The sequence below is a fragment of the Paramormyrops kingsleyae genome, chromosome 9 (genome assembly GCF_048594095.1).
Source record: "Paramormyrops kingsleyae isolate MSU_618 chromosome 9, PKINGS_0.4, whole genome shotgun sequence".
Taxonomy (NCBI): domain Eukaryota; kingdom Metazoa; phylum Chordata; class Actinopteri; order Osteoglossiformes; family Mormyridae; genus Paramormyrops; species Paramormyrops kingsleyae.
The window spans coordinates 515466-531283 of NC_132805.1; the positions used below are offsets into that span (position 1 = coordinate 515466).

General features: G+C 49.1%; 1 protein-coding gene across 1 annotated transcript; it reads right to left on the reverse strand.

Annotated features, from left to right (window-relative positions):
• Positions 1–806: 806 nt before the first annotated feature.
• On the reverse strand, positions 807–10181 carry nradd (neurotrophin receptor associated death domain). The gene is made up of 6 exons (XM_023824300.2): positions 9741–10181; positions 4217–4349; positions 3970–4110; positions 3128–3311; positions 2708–2850; positions 807–2017 (listed from the first exon to the last, which is right to left on the reverse strand). Exons 1-6 carry the CDS (start codon positions 9792–9794, stop codon positions 1704–1706), a joined length of 969 nt encoding a protein of 322 aa, XP_023680068.1. The 5' UTR covers positions 9795–10181; the 3' UTR covers positions 807–1703.
• Between the last annotated feature and the right edge of the window lie 5637 nt (positions 10182–15818).

Sequence of the window (15818 nt, forward strand, 5' to 3'; positions counted from 1 at the left end):
TTGAGACTGTGTCCTGAATATCTCCCAATCACTAAGAGAGCACTTTTCCAGCGGCTTAGTTTAAACCTATTAAACTCATGTGTCTCCACCTTAGACAAAATGCCAGCCATTCTTCAGGACCAACAGAATCGTGGAAGTTGGTAGTTTTTGATTTTAATACGTGGTTACAGTATTGTTAGTGTATCAGTCCGGACCACTGACATTCTGAAATACACCTTGAAACAATAGGATAGTTCCCATATCAGCAGTTGAAATTCTCCTTACTCTTGACGGTTTCTCAGGATTGGATGGATCCAGCATTTTCTCTCTTTTTCCAGCTCCGAAGTGTGAGGACCACAAATCACCTTCTGCTTGTTAACTCTGTTCTCTCATACTGCGAATTTTCACAACTAAATAGAATAAAATACATCAGACTCAATGTGCGAGTTTACTGTGTGTAACAATCTTTATGTGATGACAGATCTAAAAAAAAAAAATGCATATGAAAAATTTTGACTTGGTGTGCAAAGGCCTTTACTGCTACTTTCTGACCTTTCCTCGGTTTCAGGACCGGGAGGAAGTGGTTGGTCCGAGAACGGAGCGGGTGGCGTTCCCAGAGGTGCAGAACCTCCAAAACTCCGGGGTCAGTTTAACCCTAACTGCAGATATCAGATCTTGCTGTGATAGCTTTTATTTTCTTTTTCTTAATATTCTGCAGTGAAAACTCTGTCCCCCCCCAAATTCTGTTGCTCAATAGACCCAGTAAACATGCAGGAACATGCAATTCTTGGGCACCGTCACTGCAAAGTGACTTATCAAAAGCCAGCAAACTTCAAACTGTATTTATTTAACAAGCTAGAATATTATACAAGATCTCTTAACATACTGAGATGCTTATAACAAGATACATAAGATAACATTGATCAAAGGGAAGCCAATACCACATCAGGCAAGATTTGGGCGGCTTAAAGAAGTGGCTTCTCTTGGAGATCAAATTTTTAAATCCTGACCACCTTTTTCTGGCTGCAAAGGGTCACAGAAATAGTTGAGAGCAGCGACAATGAGGAGGACAGAAGCAGAGTGAAAGGATCAAGCAGAGTAGAGCCAGCTTAGTTTCGGACTAAATGTTTCACTCTGGGGTGTGGTGAGGATGAGCAGTTGGGGTGGAAGAGGCAGCTCTGAGGCACCGGGGCACGCAGCCTCAGCCTGGGGTGGGCAGGACCCCAGGAAATGAGCAGTGGGGTTGGAAGAGGCAGCTCTGAGGCACCGGGGCACGCAGCCTCAGCCTGGGGTGGGCAGGACCCCAGGAAATGAGCAGTGGGGGTGGAAGAGGCAGCTCTGAGGCACCGGGGCACGCAGCCTCAGCCTGGGGTGGGCAGGACCCCAGGAAATGAGCAGTGGGGGTGGAAGAGGCAGCTCTGAGGCACCGAGGCACGCAGCCTCAGCCTGGGGTGGGCAGGACCCCAAGAAGCACTCTGCCAGCTCACTCTGACCCGAGTCCCAGAGCCCGTGAGGTGTAGCGGGATTATTTTCTTGCATCAGTGGCTTGCAGATGACGAGGTGGCACATGTGGAAAAGCCGGCACCCTCTATCGGGCTGACGGGCGCCGCCATTTATACTGCGGATTGATTTCTGGATGTCAGTCGCCCCCCTCCGCCCAGCACACACGCGCTCACACACTCCCCCTGGAGGTGGGGCAGTCAGTCTGGGGGCTGGTCCAGCACTCAGACCACAGAGCTTCCCTGCGTGGGGCAGCAGAGAAGCGTGGCCACGTCGGCCCTGTCGATCTTCGTCAGGGCGGAGCAGAGCACGCCCAGCGTGGAGCCGTCCTGCGCAGCCCAGTCAGACAGCAGCGTGTGCACCGGGTCCTCCCCACGACCGAACATGTCCGTCTGCTGCAGCTCGTACCCTAACTGGGCTGCCAGCTGCCTCCAGCTCCAGTCGCCGCCCTCCTGCAGCAGGAGCTCCACCTCCTCCTGCCTGTGGGGGGCCACGTTCAGATAGAGCCGCGTGTCCAGCTTGCTGTCCCGCTTACTGCCTGCAGGGGGGGTAAGAGATATGGCTCAGTGTGCGTGTCCAAGCAGTGAGTCATTGACAGCGGTTTGTGATGCGGGTTCAGGGTGGCGAAGCATTACGTCTGAAAAACTGATCGAGTTTCACATGTAATTGACCAGTCAGCCTCCACCTAGTCATTTCGATCAGTCCAAAGTAACCGGGCCTTCTGACTGGCTGTCGTGATTGTGGACCGGGCCTTCTGACTGGCTGTCGTGATTGTGGACCGGGCCTTCTGACTGGCTGTGGTGATTGTGGACCGGGCCTTCTGACTGGCTGTGGTGATTGTGGACCGGGCCTTCTGACTGGCTGTCGTGATTGTGGACCGGGCCTTCTGACTGGCTGTGGTGATTGTGGACCGGGCCTTCTGACTGGCTGTGGTGATTGTGGACCGGGCCTTCTGACTGGCTGTCGTGATTGTGGACCGGGCCTTCTGACTGGCTGTCGTGATTGTGGACCGGGCCTTCTGACTGGCTGTCGTGATTGTGGACCGGGCCTTCTGACTGGCTGTCGTGATTGTGGATTCAGATACATCCTGACAGGGGAGCCACTATGTTACGTTCTCAAACGCTTTCATATTCTCCTGCCTCACTGTTCGATTTCAGCGCCCTTTCCTGTATCAGAAGCCACGGGAATCGCCTGACAACGGCAGACTCTCCAATCCTCTCCTCCTCACCTTTGCTGAGCTGGGTCTCCTGCAGGCTGTGGGAGTCCAGGAAGACGCCGCTATCGCTGTGCAGCTTCTCTCCCTCGGGGGCGCTGCTGGGATCCCCGCTCCGAGCTTTTCCCAGGGCCTGCTTCTGCTTGCAGGAAGTCCGGCTGTGGACGGCACGTCGACGGTTAGAGGAACCTCACACTTAGATTCCTGAAACACGGCTGTGTGACATGTTATGATCCTGCAGTCTGAGCACGGAGGCATTCATACAACTACCAAAAAAAGCTTTCTTCTGCATTGATTATTTTGCAGAATTTATATTTTTCCCAAATTGCCATTCTGTTGTTTTTACAACTTCTATAATGTCTAGCTACACTGATGATATCTTTTCTGTTAAGAATATCTATATTTCGGTCAGCTAACACTGTGCCAGGCACTCACCACTTGTAGGCGACGTAGAGCAGGAGCCCAAGCACGACGGCAGCTAAAACGGACACGTAGACGGGGATGATGCTGTTGCCGCCCTGATCCTGAGGGGTGAACCTGGGCTCCCCCGAGGTTGGGCTGGCTTCCCTGCGGGGGCCATCCGACTCAGTGGGTCTGGACAAGATGTGGAGGTGCCTCTCTGTAGCAGGGTGACAGAAGGATGATGGAATGAAGCTTGGGACTCAAGGAGAGCGAACAAGAGAAAAAGATGGAGGGAAGAAAGAGAGAGAGGCCCTTTCGTCTTCCTCCTTCACTCAGTACATTTACAAATTAACATTCCACACTGATGCTATAATTACTGATTTAGCTAAACGGTTATGCCTCCTGCTATTGAACCTCATGGGGGGGGGGGGTGCACTGGGCGGAGCACTGGAAGGTATGCAGCAGCTGCCCCGCTGAGTGTCCCTGAAAAGTGGGCAAAATCCCCCCCCCCGAGCCAGGGCGAGGGAGCTGGACGCACAGGCACCCCCCGCCTGTGTCTGGGGGGCCGGATTCGCCGAGCAGCGGCTCGGGCCAGCGCTGCTTGGCGGCCATTAGCCAAATGTGACGAACCCACCCCCCAGCTTGGGGACGGACCCCGCCATGTGCTGCCTCCCACTGTTGGGTTATTTCGGGATCAAAGGGGGTCTGGAGGCTGCCTGTACCCCTGTTGGGGGTCAGAGGTCCCGTTCTCCGCATGTGCAGATTAACAGGGGTCCCCTCTGGAGGCCAGCCAGCTGCTAGTCAGCCCCCCCCACCCCTGTCTGGGAATCTGGACCCAGTTAGTGCTTTGAGCTGTTTCTCCCCCCCTTACTCACCCATGCACAGCGTGTCGGAGTTGGGCTGACAGGCCCGGATCTCCACCTCATTGTCCTGACACTGGGAGCAAGGCTGGCATGTCCGGTCATGGCTGCTGTCCTCCGAGAAGGTGCCGGCCCCAAGTGTCCCGCTTCCCCGTGCTAAGAGGGGCAAAAACATTCTGTTTGGGGTGTTGTCTTTTCAACCGGGTCATTAGGGGTGTGATCTCTCTGATCCTCAGTCGACCCCCCCCCCCCGGTCACTCACCATCCTGGCACGGTTCACACTTGGTGTTCTCCCTGCCGCATTGGGCTGCCACGCCGAATCCCGCGGGGCAGAACCTGCAGCACTCCCCAGAGAGGGTGAAGCGATTGCTGGGGCAGGCGTCCGCGGGGGCCACCTGCGGGGACACGCAAACACGGGCGCAGGGGGGCCATCATGATACATACCACTCATTAAGCTTTTACACATACGATACTGTGCAAATGTCTTTGGCAGTGAAAGAAAATGATTTTGGCTGTTTGTCTGGGTAGTTAGTGTATATTTCCTGAGGAAAGACATTGCAACATATGCATATTTCACTGCATGTTGTATTGTATGTGACAAATAAATCTCTTGAATCTTGAATCAAATCAACAGCAACACAATAAAAAAATAAACAAGAATTTTCTCTGCTCTCCAAAAAGTTACTGATATCTAGTTGGATGGCTAGATGAATGCCGCTTCAGTTCCCAGACCTCTCTCCTCCTCTCCTAACCAGCTCAGTTAATGAATGAGCTTAATTATTTAAATAATTCAAAATAATATTGATTAGCAAGGGTAGTGGTCCAGTTAAAAAAAAAATGCACTGATGGGGTAACTTTAGGAGAGGTTAAATAATGGCACGTTTGCACAGGTATACAGGAACCGGGCCGCACCGCAGAGAGATGCTAGTTACAGCGCGGTTCCAGCTCGCTTCGGTTTTCCACTGCAGAGGGTCGGCTCGGTAAAAGTGCTGCCAGGTTTAGAGCAACAGTGACGTAAAACGAAAGAGACGCTTATTTACTGTTCATATGGTGAACATCATGATTTACTGTCTGCAGCTTTTATTAGTATTTATCTTTTTTACTGTGTCAGTTTCCCCTAGAACATCTGTGACAATCAATTTGTGCATTTTGACCAATCAGATGGTGGTGAGGTAACCAGTTTGGTTTGGTTATGCTTTCAGTCCTGCTAATGACCAGGACAATAGCCCTGTTCATTCACACCCCCAGGGTTGGGGGTTCGAATTCCAGTCCTTTCTCTCTGTATGTGCCGAGTTTGCATGTTTCTCCACTTGGTATATATAAAATTCAGCCCATATAGAATTATGATTATCTACTATTATCAACGTTCAGTTACATTAAAATGCCATTTTCTATCCTTAAGCACAGTTACACTAAATTATGTGTACTTCTCAAGTTTTCTTCTGAACTTGCAGCAAGACTGAAATAATGAGATTAAACCAGCTGTGTTTCCCTGGTTAACTGAGTGCTCAAGACTGACAGCTGCCCAAGTAAAGGGGATGGCTTCAGAAAGGACTGCAAAATAACAGCCGGGGCTCTTTAAATCACAGACTAACTTTATTAACCTAAAAATGTGGCAGTGACTGCGCAACAGCAGGCGATAAAGCTCCCAGTGCTCCGTGCTGCTCCGCCTGCGCATGCTGGCCGTCGCATTTTTACAGTCAGAGCCGGAATGTGTGGCCGAGTGGCCTGTGTTTACAAATGGCTTTTATTAGTAAGATCTCAGGGTTTCTTTGAAGAATGGAAATGAAATAACCCCCTCCAGCACTGGGACACTCCCCCCACCAGCCTGAATGGAACCCTTTGTGTGTGTGTGTGTGTGTGTATGGGTGGGGGGGGGAGGCTAAGCAGACAGAATGCAGCTGTAGCACAGACATACAGCTCTACTGCGTGGGGGGGGGATCCGCCTGGGGCAGAGGTGTCAGCTAGCAGGAGCTGCCCAGCATGTTGCTCTCCCTGGGCGGGAGGGGGGAGGGGTCTTTGAAGTCCTCCTTGCCCTGCAGGTGTGCAGATCTACATAAGTCAGTGCCCCCCCCCAAGTGTGTCTTCCCAGAGAGGCATTTTAAATACGCATCTATTTATAATGATTTGCTCCAAATGGTGCTTTTCCACTGCCACCAAGAACCGAGCCATATGCAAGCCGTAACCGTGCCGACGTGGACCTGTCAAAAGCTAGCTGGCTGACTGGTCAAAATGCATGCAGGTACCGGTGTTCTGTGCATGGATTATTGGAAGGAGAAAAGGGCATATTGTATATATTATTCGTTATTATAAATAGGCGTCTCTTCGGTTATATATCACTGTCACTCTCCAAACCCGGCAACTGAGCCAAGCTGACCCTTCTGCAGTGGAAAACCGAAGCGAGCTGGAACCGTGCTGTAACTAGTCACTCTTCACAGTGCAGCTCGGGTACGGTCTGGTTCTTGTATGCCAGTGGGGCTGGGCTGATAGAAGCAAAAAGGCCCGTGATCAGTGCCTGTGTCCAGAAGGTTGTGGGTTCAAATCTCAAATCTGTCAGAATAAATATATCACCACTGGGCCCTTGAGTGAACCTGCACTGATCCCAAAGCCTATCTGAGGAGAAAGAAGTCAGGTGACCACAGTCACCGAGGTGAAGTGAGTCTGCCAGCCCTCGTTCCTAGTGCACAAAATCCATGGTGTTCCTGCCTCAAGACCCAAAATCGACATTCCTGTCCCTCAAACAGGCGTGGATTTGATATTCCACCACTGGACCGGGGCTTTAACTTCACTCCGACATCCTGCCCTGCATTACTTTCGGGATCCCTGGTCCGGCTGGCAGGCACCCGTGTCACAGGATGGTGCTCACTTTTTCCGTAAGCTTTCCGGCGTCCGTCTGGCCGAGACAGCCCCGCCTGGCCCTCCCTGGGCAGGACGGCCAGCGGGTAGCCGGGGACGATGGAGGGCAGTCACCCGCTGGCACACTCTGTACCTCCTAATATAAATATCTGGTGCTTTTCCCAATGGGGAGTCTGACTGGCTGGTTCTTTATCACAGAGCGCAGGGTTGGAGATGAACCAGCTTCTTGCTTTGAGACCCAGGCAATTCCACTGGTATTACCCCCATCTCCCCCGAGTGGCCCCACGCAGTGATTAGACGCCGCTGGGGAGAAACAGGAAACGCATCACCGCAGACAACACGCAGACTGTTCCTCAGCTGAAGTCATCTCCATCCTGAGGGCATTTTCTCTTTGTCTCTATTCACCTTCCACTAGAGAAACATTCAAAGTTATTATCTAGGAATAGAACTTAAAGGGGAAATTTAAGATCTGAAGTGTCTGACAACAGGAATTCACATTTTAATCTCTTATTCAGAGGTGAAGCTGCAAGGGCTGAGAGACGTTACAGGTCTCCTCAGTTTTCTGAAGCAGTCGACCATATTTAACCCTGCAGGCCTATTTCCCATAATATTAAACACAGTCACCAGTTTGTTATGCCTTTGCTTAAATATTCAGCATGTTCCATAGCAGATCTAGTTGTAGGAGGAGAATGCTTAGCTGCATTTCTCTATGAATTCAAATGATGAGCATAAAAAACAAGATGAAGCCGATTGGTCAGCCAGGCCTAAGATGCAGGAATGAGCACCAGACATAAAATCTGTAATCCAAAGATTAAAAAAACGTGTTTAGAGCTGAGCCCTGCACAGCTGTAATACAGAGAGAGCCCTGGCGTCCTAACATCCCGAAAAACATTAATTACACAGCCTGTGAAACTCGAGCTCTCCGTTATTCCTCAGCCCTGCAAAGCTCAAATATATCACACAATTAAGCAGAGAGGACGGGGTGCGGGATGGTGGAGCACTGCGGATCCCACCCCCTGACAGTGACACGATTAAGCAGAGAGGACGGGGTGCGGGATGGTGGAGCACTGCGGATCCCACCCCCTGACAGTGACTCGGAGCTTCATCTGGGCCGATGGTGAGGGGTGGCTCAGATGTTCGCCAGTGCAATTACTGACCAGATAAACCACAGCGAGCACCGAAGGCTAGATCTGTCATTCAAGGACAGCTGTGGTGGCCTTTAAGGGGACAGGAGGCTGTTACTCAATCAAGACACGCCTGTACCTCACTCTGGCCACAGGATGTGCTGTGCGAGCTGGGAGCACATGTTGACCATTATGCTCTCGTCACCATGGCTGGGGGGGGATTTACTTCCTGAACTCCAAAACACTTAGCAGATCTTATCTGACCTCATCCCCCCCCCCCCCCCCCCCAATGCAGTTGTACTCCACTTAGTCAAAGAGCTGCAATTGAGTCCGATTCCCTGGTGAGGGACCACCAAAGAGCACAACTTTTAAAGGGGGGGGGGGGGGGGGGGACTCACGGCTGTCAGAGTCACTCAGCATGCACTGCGCATGTGCAAACATCAATCTGTGGAGTGGGGGGGCAGTGGGGCTGGCCACTTTCAATCCGGTTCACACTTGGAATGCATTAACCTGGCTGGGGGACATAGGAGGAGTTAACCCGACCCCCCCCCCCCCACATAAATTGTGTTAGCCCCAGGAGGCGAGGACCCGCTCAGGATAGTGACACTGACCCCAGAAGATCACACCACAGTGGCAGCGACACCTAGGTCACAGTTTTGGGGGGGGGGGGGACTGACAGCTGACACCCTCAGGGGTTCAGAGGATGAGACCATCCAGCTGGGATGTTTCTACAAATCGATTCCATGACATAGGAATGCAACAGAACGAGATGGAAAAGAAGGGGTTTGTGCAGCACACACCAACGCAGTGAGGAAGGGTGTCTGTCTAACGCCGGTCCCCGGACGCCTGCATGGCCTCTCATCAAACAATCACAGCTGGGATAACAGGAATAATGCCACACAGTAGGGGGCGCTAGAAAGTCGTGGGTATTACAGGAGAAAAAGGCATATAAAAACAGCATTATTTCTGCGTTATGTTATAAAATGTTGGTGATGTCATGCCACATGGATTTCCCCATTTCCGAGAGAGTTCCGATCGTACGTCGGGAATATATTTTATTTTGGACTTACTTGCAGAGGAGTAACAAGGCGCGAGCTTGTCTAGTCTGCAAACGACAACTCGCGCTCGCTCAACATCTGGATCCACGAGTTAGATAAATAAGCTCCTAAACAACTGTCGCTTAATATTATATAAGCGATTAGTTCTGGTATGAAAAAATTGCCAACAAAGAAAAGCGATGACGTTTAAGTTGACATAAAGGCGAAGGTGCGACGCTTACACAGCTGCTTTGGCGCAAATACGCGGCTTGGTCTTACACAAATGGCCCGCACACCACCCGTCCACGCAGAGCCAGGCTGTGCGCTTTGATCACACCACGCTTGCTTTTCATTCCCTTTTGCTCATTTATATGCCAGCTTGCTTGTCTGAACCCAAAGCACAGCATCCCGAAGGTATCACGGTTTGCTTTCATAAACGCAAAATTCACGAAATGAGGATGCGAAATGTACTAGGCAGGCGATGACAAATTAGAAGTCATCCCCTTCGTTTTATGTCTATGTAGCATGAAAAAGTATCTTCGTAAAACAGCATAACTGTATATTTAAAAAGTTTGTGTAAATAAATAAGTCAGTTAAATATCTGCCATGTATATAGGCATACCTTTGTTGTATTTCGCTTTATTTAAAAGGGAGAATCCTTTAATATCCCTGTTAATTTTACAGCTGTTTGGCAGAGCAGATCGTGCTGGAGCTAAATCGCTTCCACATTTAGTGCAGCCTGGCTCAAGATGCCAGAGAAGGTACTCACCTTAAGAAGCAGGACGAGTGTCCAGAGCCCAAGTGCAGCTTTTTCACGATGCATACCCAGGGTGTAATTTCCAAAGCACGGCAGAAGTCCCCGTAGATCCGCGTCCGGGCAGCCTGGAAGGCAAAGCGCTGTGTCTCTCAGTCTGCCCCCGCCCGCTGCGCCCCGCCGACGCTTCTTGCTGCTCCACAATCCAAGAACTTCCAAGGCGCACCTCTGATGATGAGCAAGTCTGGCTCACTTTTCTCCAAACCTCATATGGCAATTTAAACGTCCCGTGTTTAACAAATTCAAACAAAAATGCTTTTCGTGAAATATCATAAACCTAAAAGACTATAAGTAGTGTTTCTGAGCAGACTGGCTTAAACGCGCAGAGCCACCATCCCCAAGGAGCGTCGGTAGTACTGATGCTCGCACTTTAACTGGCGTCCCAGATGAACTCGCCGAAACGCCGTTCAAGCAAACGGGACACCCCCCCCCCCCCCCCGCATCCACATATACACGTGACCTCGGGCTTTCTCCGTGATTGGTTGGCATCACTGGCAATAAAAACAGTGAGGGAATTTTGGTACGCGGCGTCTGCAGGATACAGTGCAATAAAGTTAAAAAAATGCGCTAGGAAAGAGTCTAGAGGGCTTTTAGTGCTCTGCATGTGAATGAAGACCCAGGCTTTGATGCAAATTGTACTTCCTCTCCCAAACGTCTATTTACTTCTCAATATTCAGCATTGAAACTTCAGCAGGAAACTACCGTAGTAAACAACATTTATTTAACGATAATAATATTGTAGTTATTAGTTTCATTGTTTATTGGTCTTATAGTTTATTTTGGGGGGGTACGTTTGCATTTAGGCTACACCTCGTTCAGTGTCTGTTGGTTTATATAAATATTCTAAATATATGATAATTAGCGATGTTTTAAAATGATTCTTTCCGTGGGTTGAAGTCTCGTTGACTGAAACCACTAGCATACAATCACGCCACCAGAGATACACCTCTCAATGCCCCGAGGTGGCTTGACGGGAGGTCTGGTCACTTCAAAGCATAACAAATGGAAACATCCTTTGGTTACAATGGAACGGGGACTTCAAAGACTGCATGAGACTGAGAGGGAAAGGAGGGGGGGAAGCCGTGGGGGTTGGGAGATGTGAAGGCCTGCCGATCACATATGGATTAGGAGATGCTCAGCAGACATACATATGGAATTGGGACAGCGGAAAAATGTGGGGATAATAACAGACAGAGGTGGAGACCCTAACGGAGAAGTCCGAGTGCAGCAGGAATCTTCCTGCTTCCCTGCTTCTTCGGCTGTGACGCCGAGTCGGCTTTGCCAAGAGAAATTCCCGGATTCCCGGAATATTACATCTCCAAGCGCACATAAGCATCTTTTACAGTAAAACACTACATGACTGAACCCTGTAGCTGCAGTGTTCATAATCAAAATTAGTTTACATACCGTCACAGCTCATTCTGTATGCCAGCACGCCAAGTACAGACCTCACATGTCTCAGCATACTACCGGTTTGTACCTTTTGACATTCCTTGTTAAAAGCATACAGTGCAAAATTAGCCGTATTTAAAGGCAGGAACCGAAATGGGTACGGAAAAAAGTGAAAATAAAGTGATACCTTAACGAAACTTGGAACAAATTGTTTAAAAAGCCAAAAGTGTTTAAATTTTACGTTAAATATTACATTTTATTTTTGTCGCAAAGCATGATAATTATATGTAGTAAAATCCCTGAAGCCGTTTAAAGGGTGTATTAAACTATTTATTGCTTTGGAGGAAGAAAAGGGATATGCTTCAAAATTATGTATCATTTATCACAGGCATGGGCGTAAATTATGGGGGGATGGGGGAGGGTTGAACCCCCCCCCCAATAATGAGAACCACTGAGTACACCCCATTGGACCCCCTTAAATGGGTGGAGACCTCAACCCCCCCAATGCTAAACTCAAAGTCATGTCCTTGATCCTATAGGCCTGTATTTCATTTTAAAATAAATCTCATATGAGAATCTACCTAAGCACAGAATATATTTTTGCCTTTTTTGTAGCTGTCCAAAAGTCTATTTAAAAATGTTTTGTTCTTGTCAGAATTACATCTAAAATCAAGTATTAACAAGTACTGCAAACATACGGTTCTGAATGATTAATAACTGATGATAATTTGGATGTTGCCTGGGGGGCGGTATAAAACATGTATGTGAACATTGTGTTGATTGTAAATAGGTAAGCGCACAGCCCGGTCCTCGGGGACCCCCAGCGCTCCCTCCCAGCTCCCAAACAGACGAGTGCTCAGCCAGCTGCAGAGGCGTAGGTTACAGTATATATTAAAATTGGGGGTGACGGGCATATCGGGGTCAGAGGTGTGACGTCACGTCGATTCTGTAGTCGCGCTGTATACAGTTCGTTTGCTGTGAAATTACTGTCATTCATCTTCACTAATATGGTAGTCTAAGTGCGTTAAGTTTAAATTAAATTAAATTCAATTATTAAAATTTTGCACACTTTGCACGAGATTCCGCCAGGAATGTCAGGTCATTCATTGTGGAAAAACGACCTTACCTCAGGGTCCACTGTGATGCCCCTGTCGCTCTCACAAACACAACCAAACCATACGTTTCCGGAAAGAAACACAACACACATAAAATAATAACTGGAAGATCTTCTCCTAGAGACCGATAGAAGTAAATATTGGAGATTTACTGAATCTTGATAATAAATGGGACTTTTCTGTCAGCACTATTTATGATTCTAACTAAATGATTAAGAGTTTCTGGTAACTGAGTAACATACTTCTTGGCGATTTCCAAATAAATACCAGATCTGGCCCCTGTTTTGATGGGCTTCTTACTCATTGTTATGCTATCATATTTAATGGCCCCCCCCAAAAAAATAATTAAAATACAAGTATAAAGACATGAAATTGGAGAATTATGGTTGTCCTTTCTCATGGTGGAGCCCTGAGTTGATGCTCCTGCTTGTGGTCACAGCCTCCGTCTAACATCTCGCTCAGCAGAGGGCAGATTCTGCTTTAATCCCGACTGTCCCCCCCTCTCCCAGCATTGTGCCTCACTCAGACCTCCTTGCACTACCACAGAAGGGCGTCATACAGGCTGAAACATCTGAAACATCTGTATCTTTTAGAGCAGTGTCTCCCAGCCTAGTCCACGGTTTTGCTCCCTCCCAGTGTCTCCCAGTAAAACATGGCTTGTCTGGGGACCTCCACTGCGGACCGGGTTGGGAAACACTGATCAGACTGCCTACAGACTCCGATATCTGATCTGATGTTTGTACTTTGCTCCTTTTCTCTGAACTCTGCTGAATCACTTACTAAATCTCTGTTAGAAACCATCAAACAGTGTCCTCTAAAAAGCACAAAAGAAACACACTGTAGCATCAAACTTTAATGCTGCACCCTGAATGTGATCTGCAGGTTACAGCCATACATACATTTCAAATATGTGCAAAAGATACATCGTAGTGATGTGCTGTATATTTATATATGACTGAAATGGAACCTACGGTCTGCAGTGAAGGCGTGCAGGTTTTTCAGATGGGAACCACACTGCACTGTGGCTAGTATTATGTTTGACATGTTTGGTTTAAACATTCCAGAAGCTGTTTAGAACCTGGCTGAGAGTGAGACCTGAACGCTGAAGCAGAGGATGGAGGGCGTACCCCCGTAATATGTCCCTGTTCCTTTACCCAATGACAAACAATGTTACGTATTTTTGTTCTGCTTGCAAGCCTCTCTGAAGGGAAAAGAGGGTTCATGGATGGCACTCTGCTGGCTGCAGACTTGCGAGATGTGCAAACATCTACCCGCACCGACTGCAGTCCGGCAAAGGAAGCGGGAGCTGAGATGCAGACCTCACAGCCTGAGAAAGGGGGGGGGCCCACGCGCTGAGCCATTACTGTACGCAGCATTAACCCCCCGCCGTTGGCTTTTACGGCCGTGTCGTTGCAGCCTTCACGGCTCCGCCCTCCTTCCTGACAGTCACCTGCTCGAGAGATGGCTGCTGTGGGAACAGGGCCTGTCTGAAAGTGACCGACCCTGGAGGTCCACCGGAGAGGTCACGGCTGGGGTCTACTAACAACATGTGCCTAAAGAATAAAGGGCTTAAAAACACAAAAAGAGTCACCAAACATTAATGTTGAAATAGATACATTATTAAGCAAGGCTTGCATGGGGATCTTACACTGCAAGAGCCGCAGAGCTCAGCCTGCAGTTGCTTTGTTCTGATGTTAATCTTCATCCAGCCTGCAAGCAGGTCCTCCAACTTACAGGGAAATTTGGAGGCTGGTGTCAGGATTGGCACTGCAGCCACCAGAAACAATACTGTGTGCTACTCCATTCCATTTGACCTTTCACCTGCTACATGGCTGCACTCGGGTTCTCATTGCTGGGGTGCTTCAGTGGGTGTGACCATCTGCCATATCGTCGTGTGCTCTTTACCTCCTCCATAGCACCATTATGTTTGTCTTGTCATGAAGGTTGCACTGTGGGTTCAGACGGAACCTTATTTCATTTCACTGTGTGCTGTATGCAGCTGAGACGACTATTAAGCTTTACTTGACTTCACTGGCATCCCGTGCCAGGGGCCTCCTGAGAGCAGCTGAGGCTCTGGTACCGTGACCCTGTACCAGAAGTGGCCAGAGGGACCTGAAACACTGAAGATCATCAGGATCCTCTGCGCTCCCGGCCACACCGATGCTTTTCCATCGGCAGTGCTAATCTGTCCAAAAGCCGAAGGTCATGACCTTGCTGCGCGTGGTCACGTGGCATGCAATGCTGAGATGCAAGCAGCTGGCAGCGTAAAGAGAACAACCTCGCCCAAATAAATGCCACGTCAAAAACACCTTAAGAAACCCATTAGTGGCAGGGGAGGAGGGGGTAGTGAAAGGTATGCCCCCCCCCCATGCCAGCGAAACACTTTCAGATATCAGATGCCTTAAAAGCACATATCATGAGGGACGGTAGGGGGGGGCAGACTGAGGGGTTTAGCAGTCACTCACAGACACTTGTGTGGCCCTGACATCCCTCGGGGGAATCTCCTGGCGTGCAAGCGTCAGTCAGCCCAGCCCAGCCCAGCTGTTATCTCACAGCTGTCAGCGGCATGGGAGCAGAGGCCTGTTGCTCCTCCTTGGGATCTCTGCCCATATCTGGAAGGTCGCGGGTTCAGATCCCGTGGCTGGCAAACCAATCGTGTCACCAGCAGGCCCTTGAGAAAGGCCCTGTAGCCCAGCTTTTCCAGGGATGTTGGGTGTTGGCTGATCCTGCCCCTCTCAAACTCTGCAGAAAACTCACTGCTAATAAAAAAAATATGCATCATACAAACGTCTCTGTGGCCACAGCTGAGGAGGGGAAACCCAATAGAAATTGGATCCCGAAATGTACAGTTTCATCAGCAGGTGTAGATTAAATTATGGCGTGACATGAATTTTCATGCTGTAAATCTTGGCTCCTTCACGTCCTGATGTTCAACTCATCTGAGCAGATAAGATCTGTGATCGTCTATGTGGTCTGGCAGGACTCCGAGTCAGACATGATCTCCACACCGACGAGCTGGTACCTCAGCCAAGGCTTCTTTAGTGTCTACACACATAGACACACAGACACACACACACACATGCACATGTAGGGTATACATATCCTTATGGTGACTGCTCATTCATTTCAATGGGAAAAATGCTAACGCTAACTATGACAACCTTAACCCCTACCCTGCCCTAACCATAACCATAATTAACCTAACAAAATACAAGAGTTTTTGCATTTTTAGTTTTTTCATAGCAGTCACCAATTTTTATAAAATAGAGTTTTCCCTTATGGGGACCAGGAAACCGGTCCCCATAAGGGAAAAAAAACGGATATTTATCACTTTATGGGAACATTATGTCCCCATAAGGATAGGTAAACCCGCTCACACACACACACACACTCACACACACACACAGGCCCTCATCTCACACAGCTGTGGACCAGCTGCATGCCCCTGCCGCCTCCACCAGCCCCCCCACCCGAATCAAAACCAATGATTTTCTCTCTATGTCTTCTCCGACGCTGTGATGGAGGA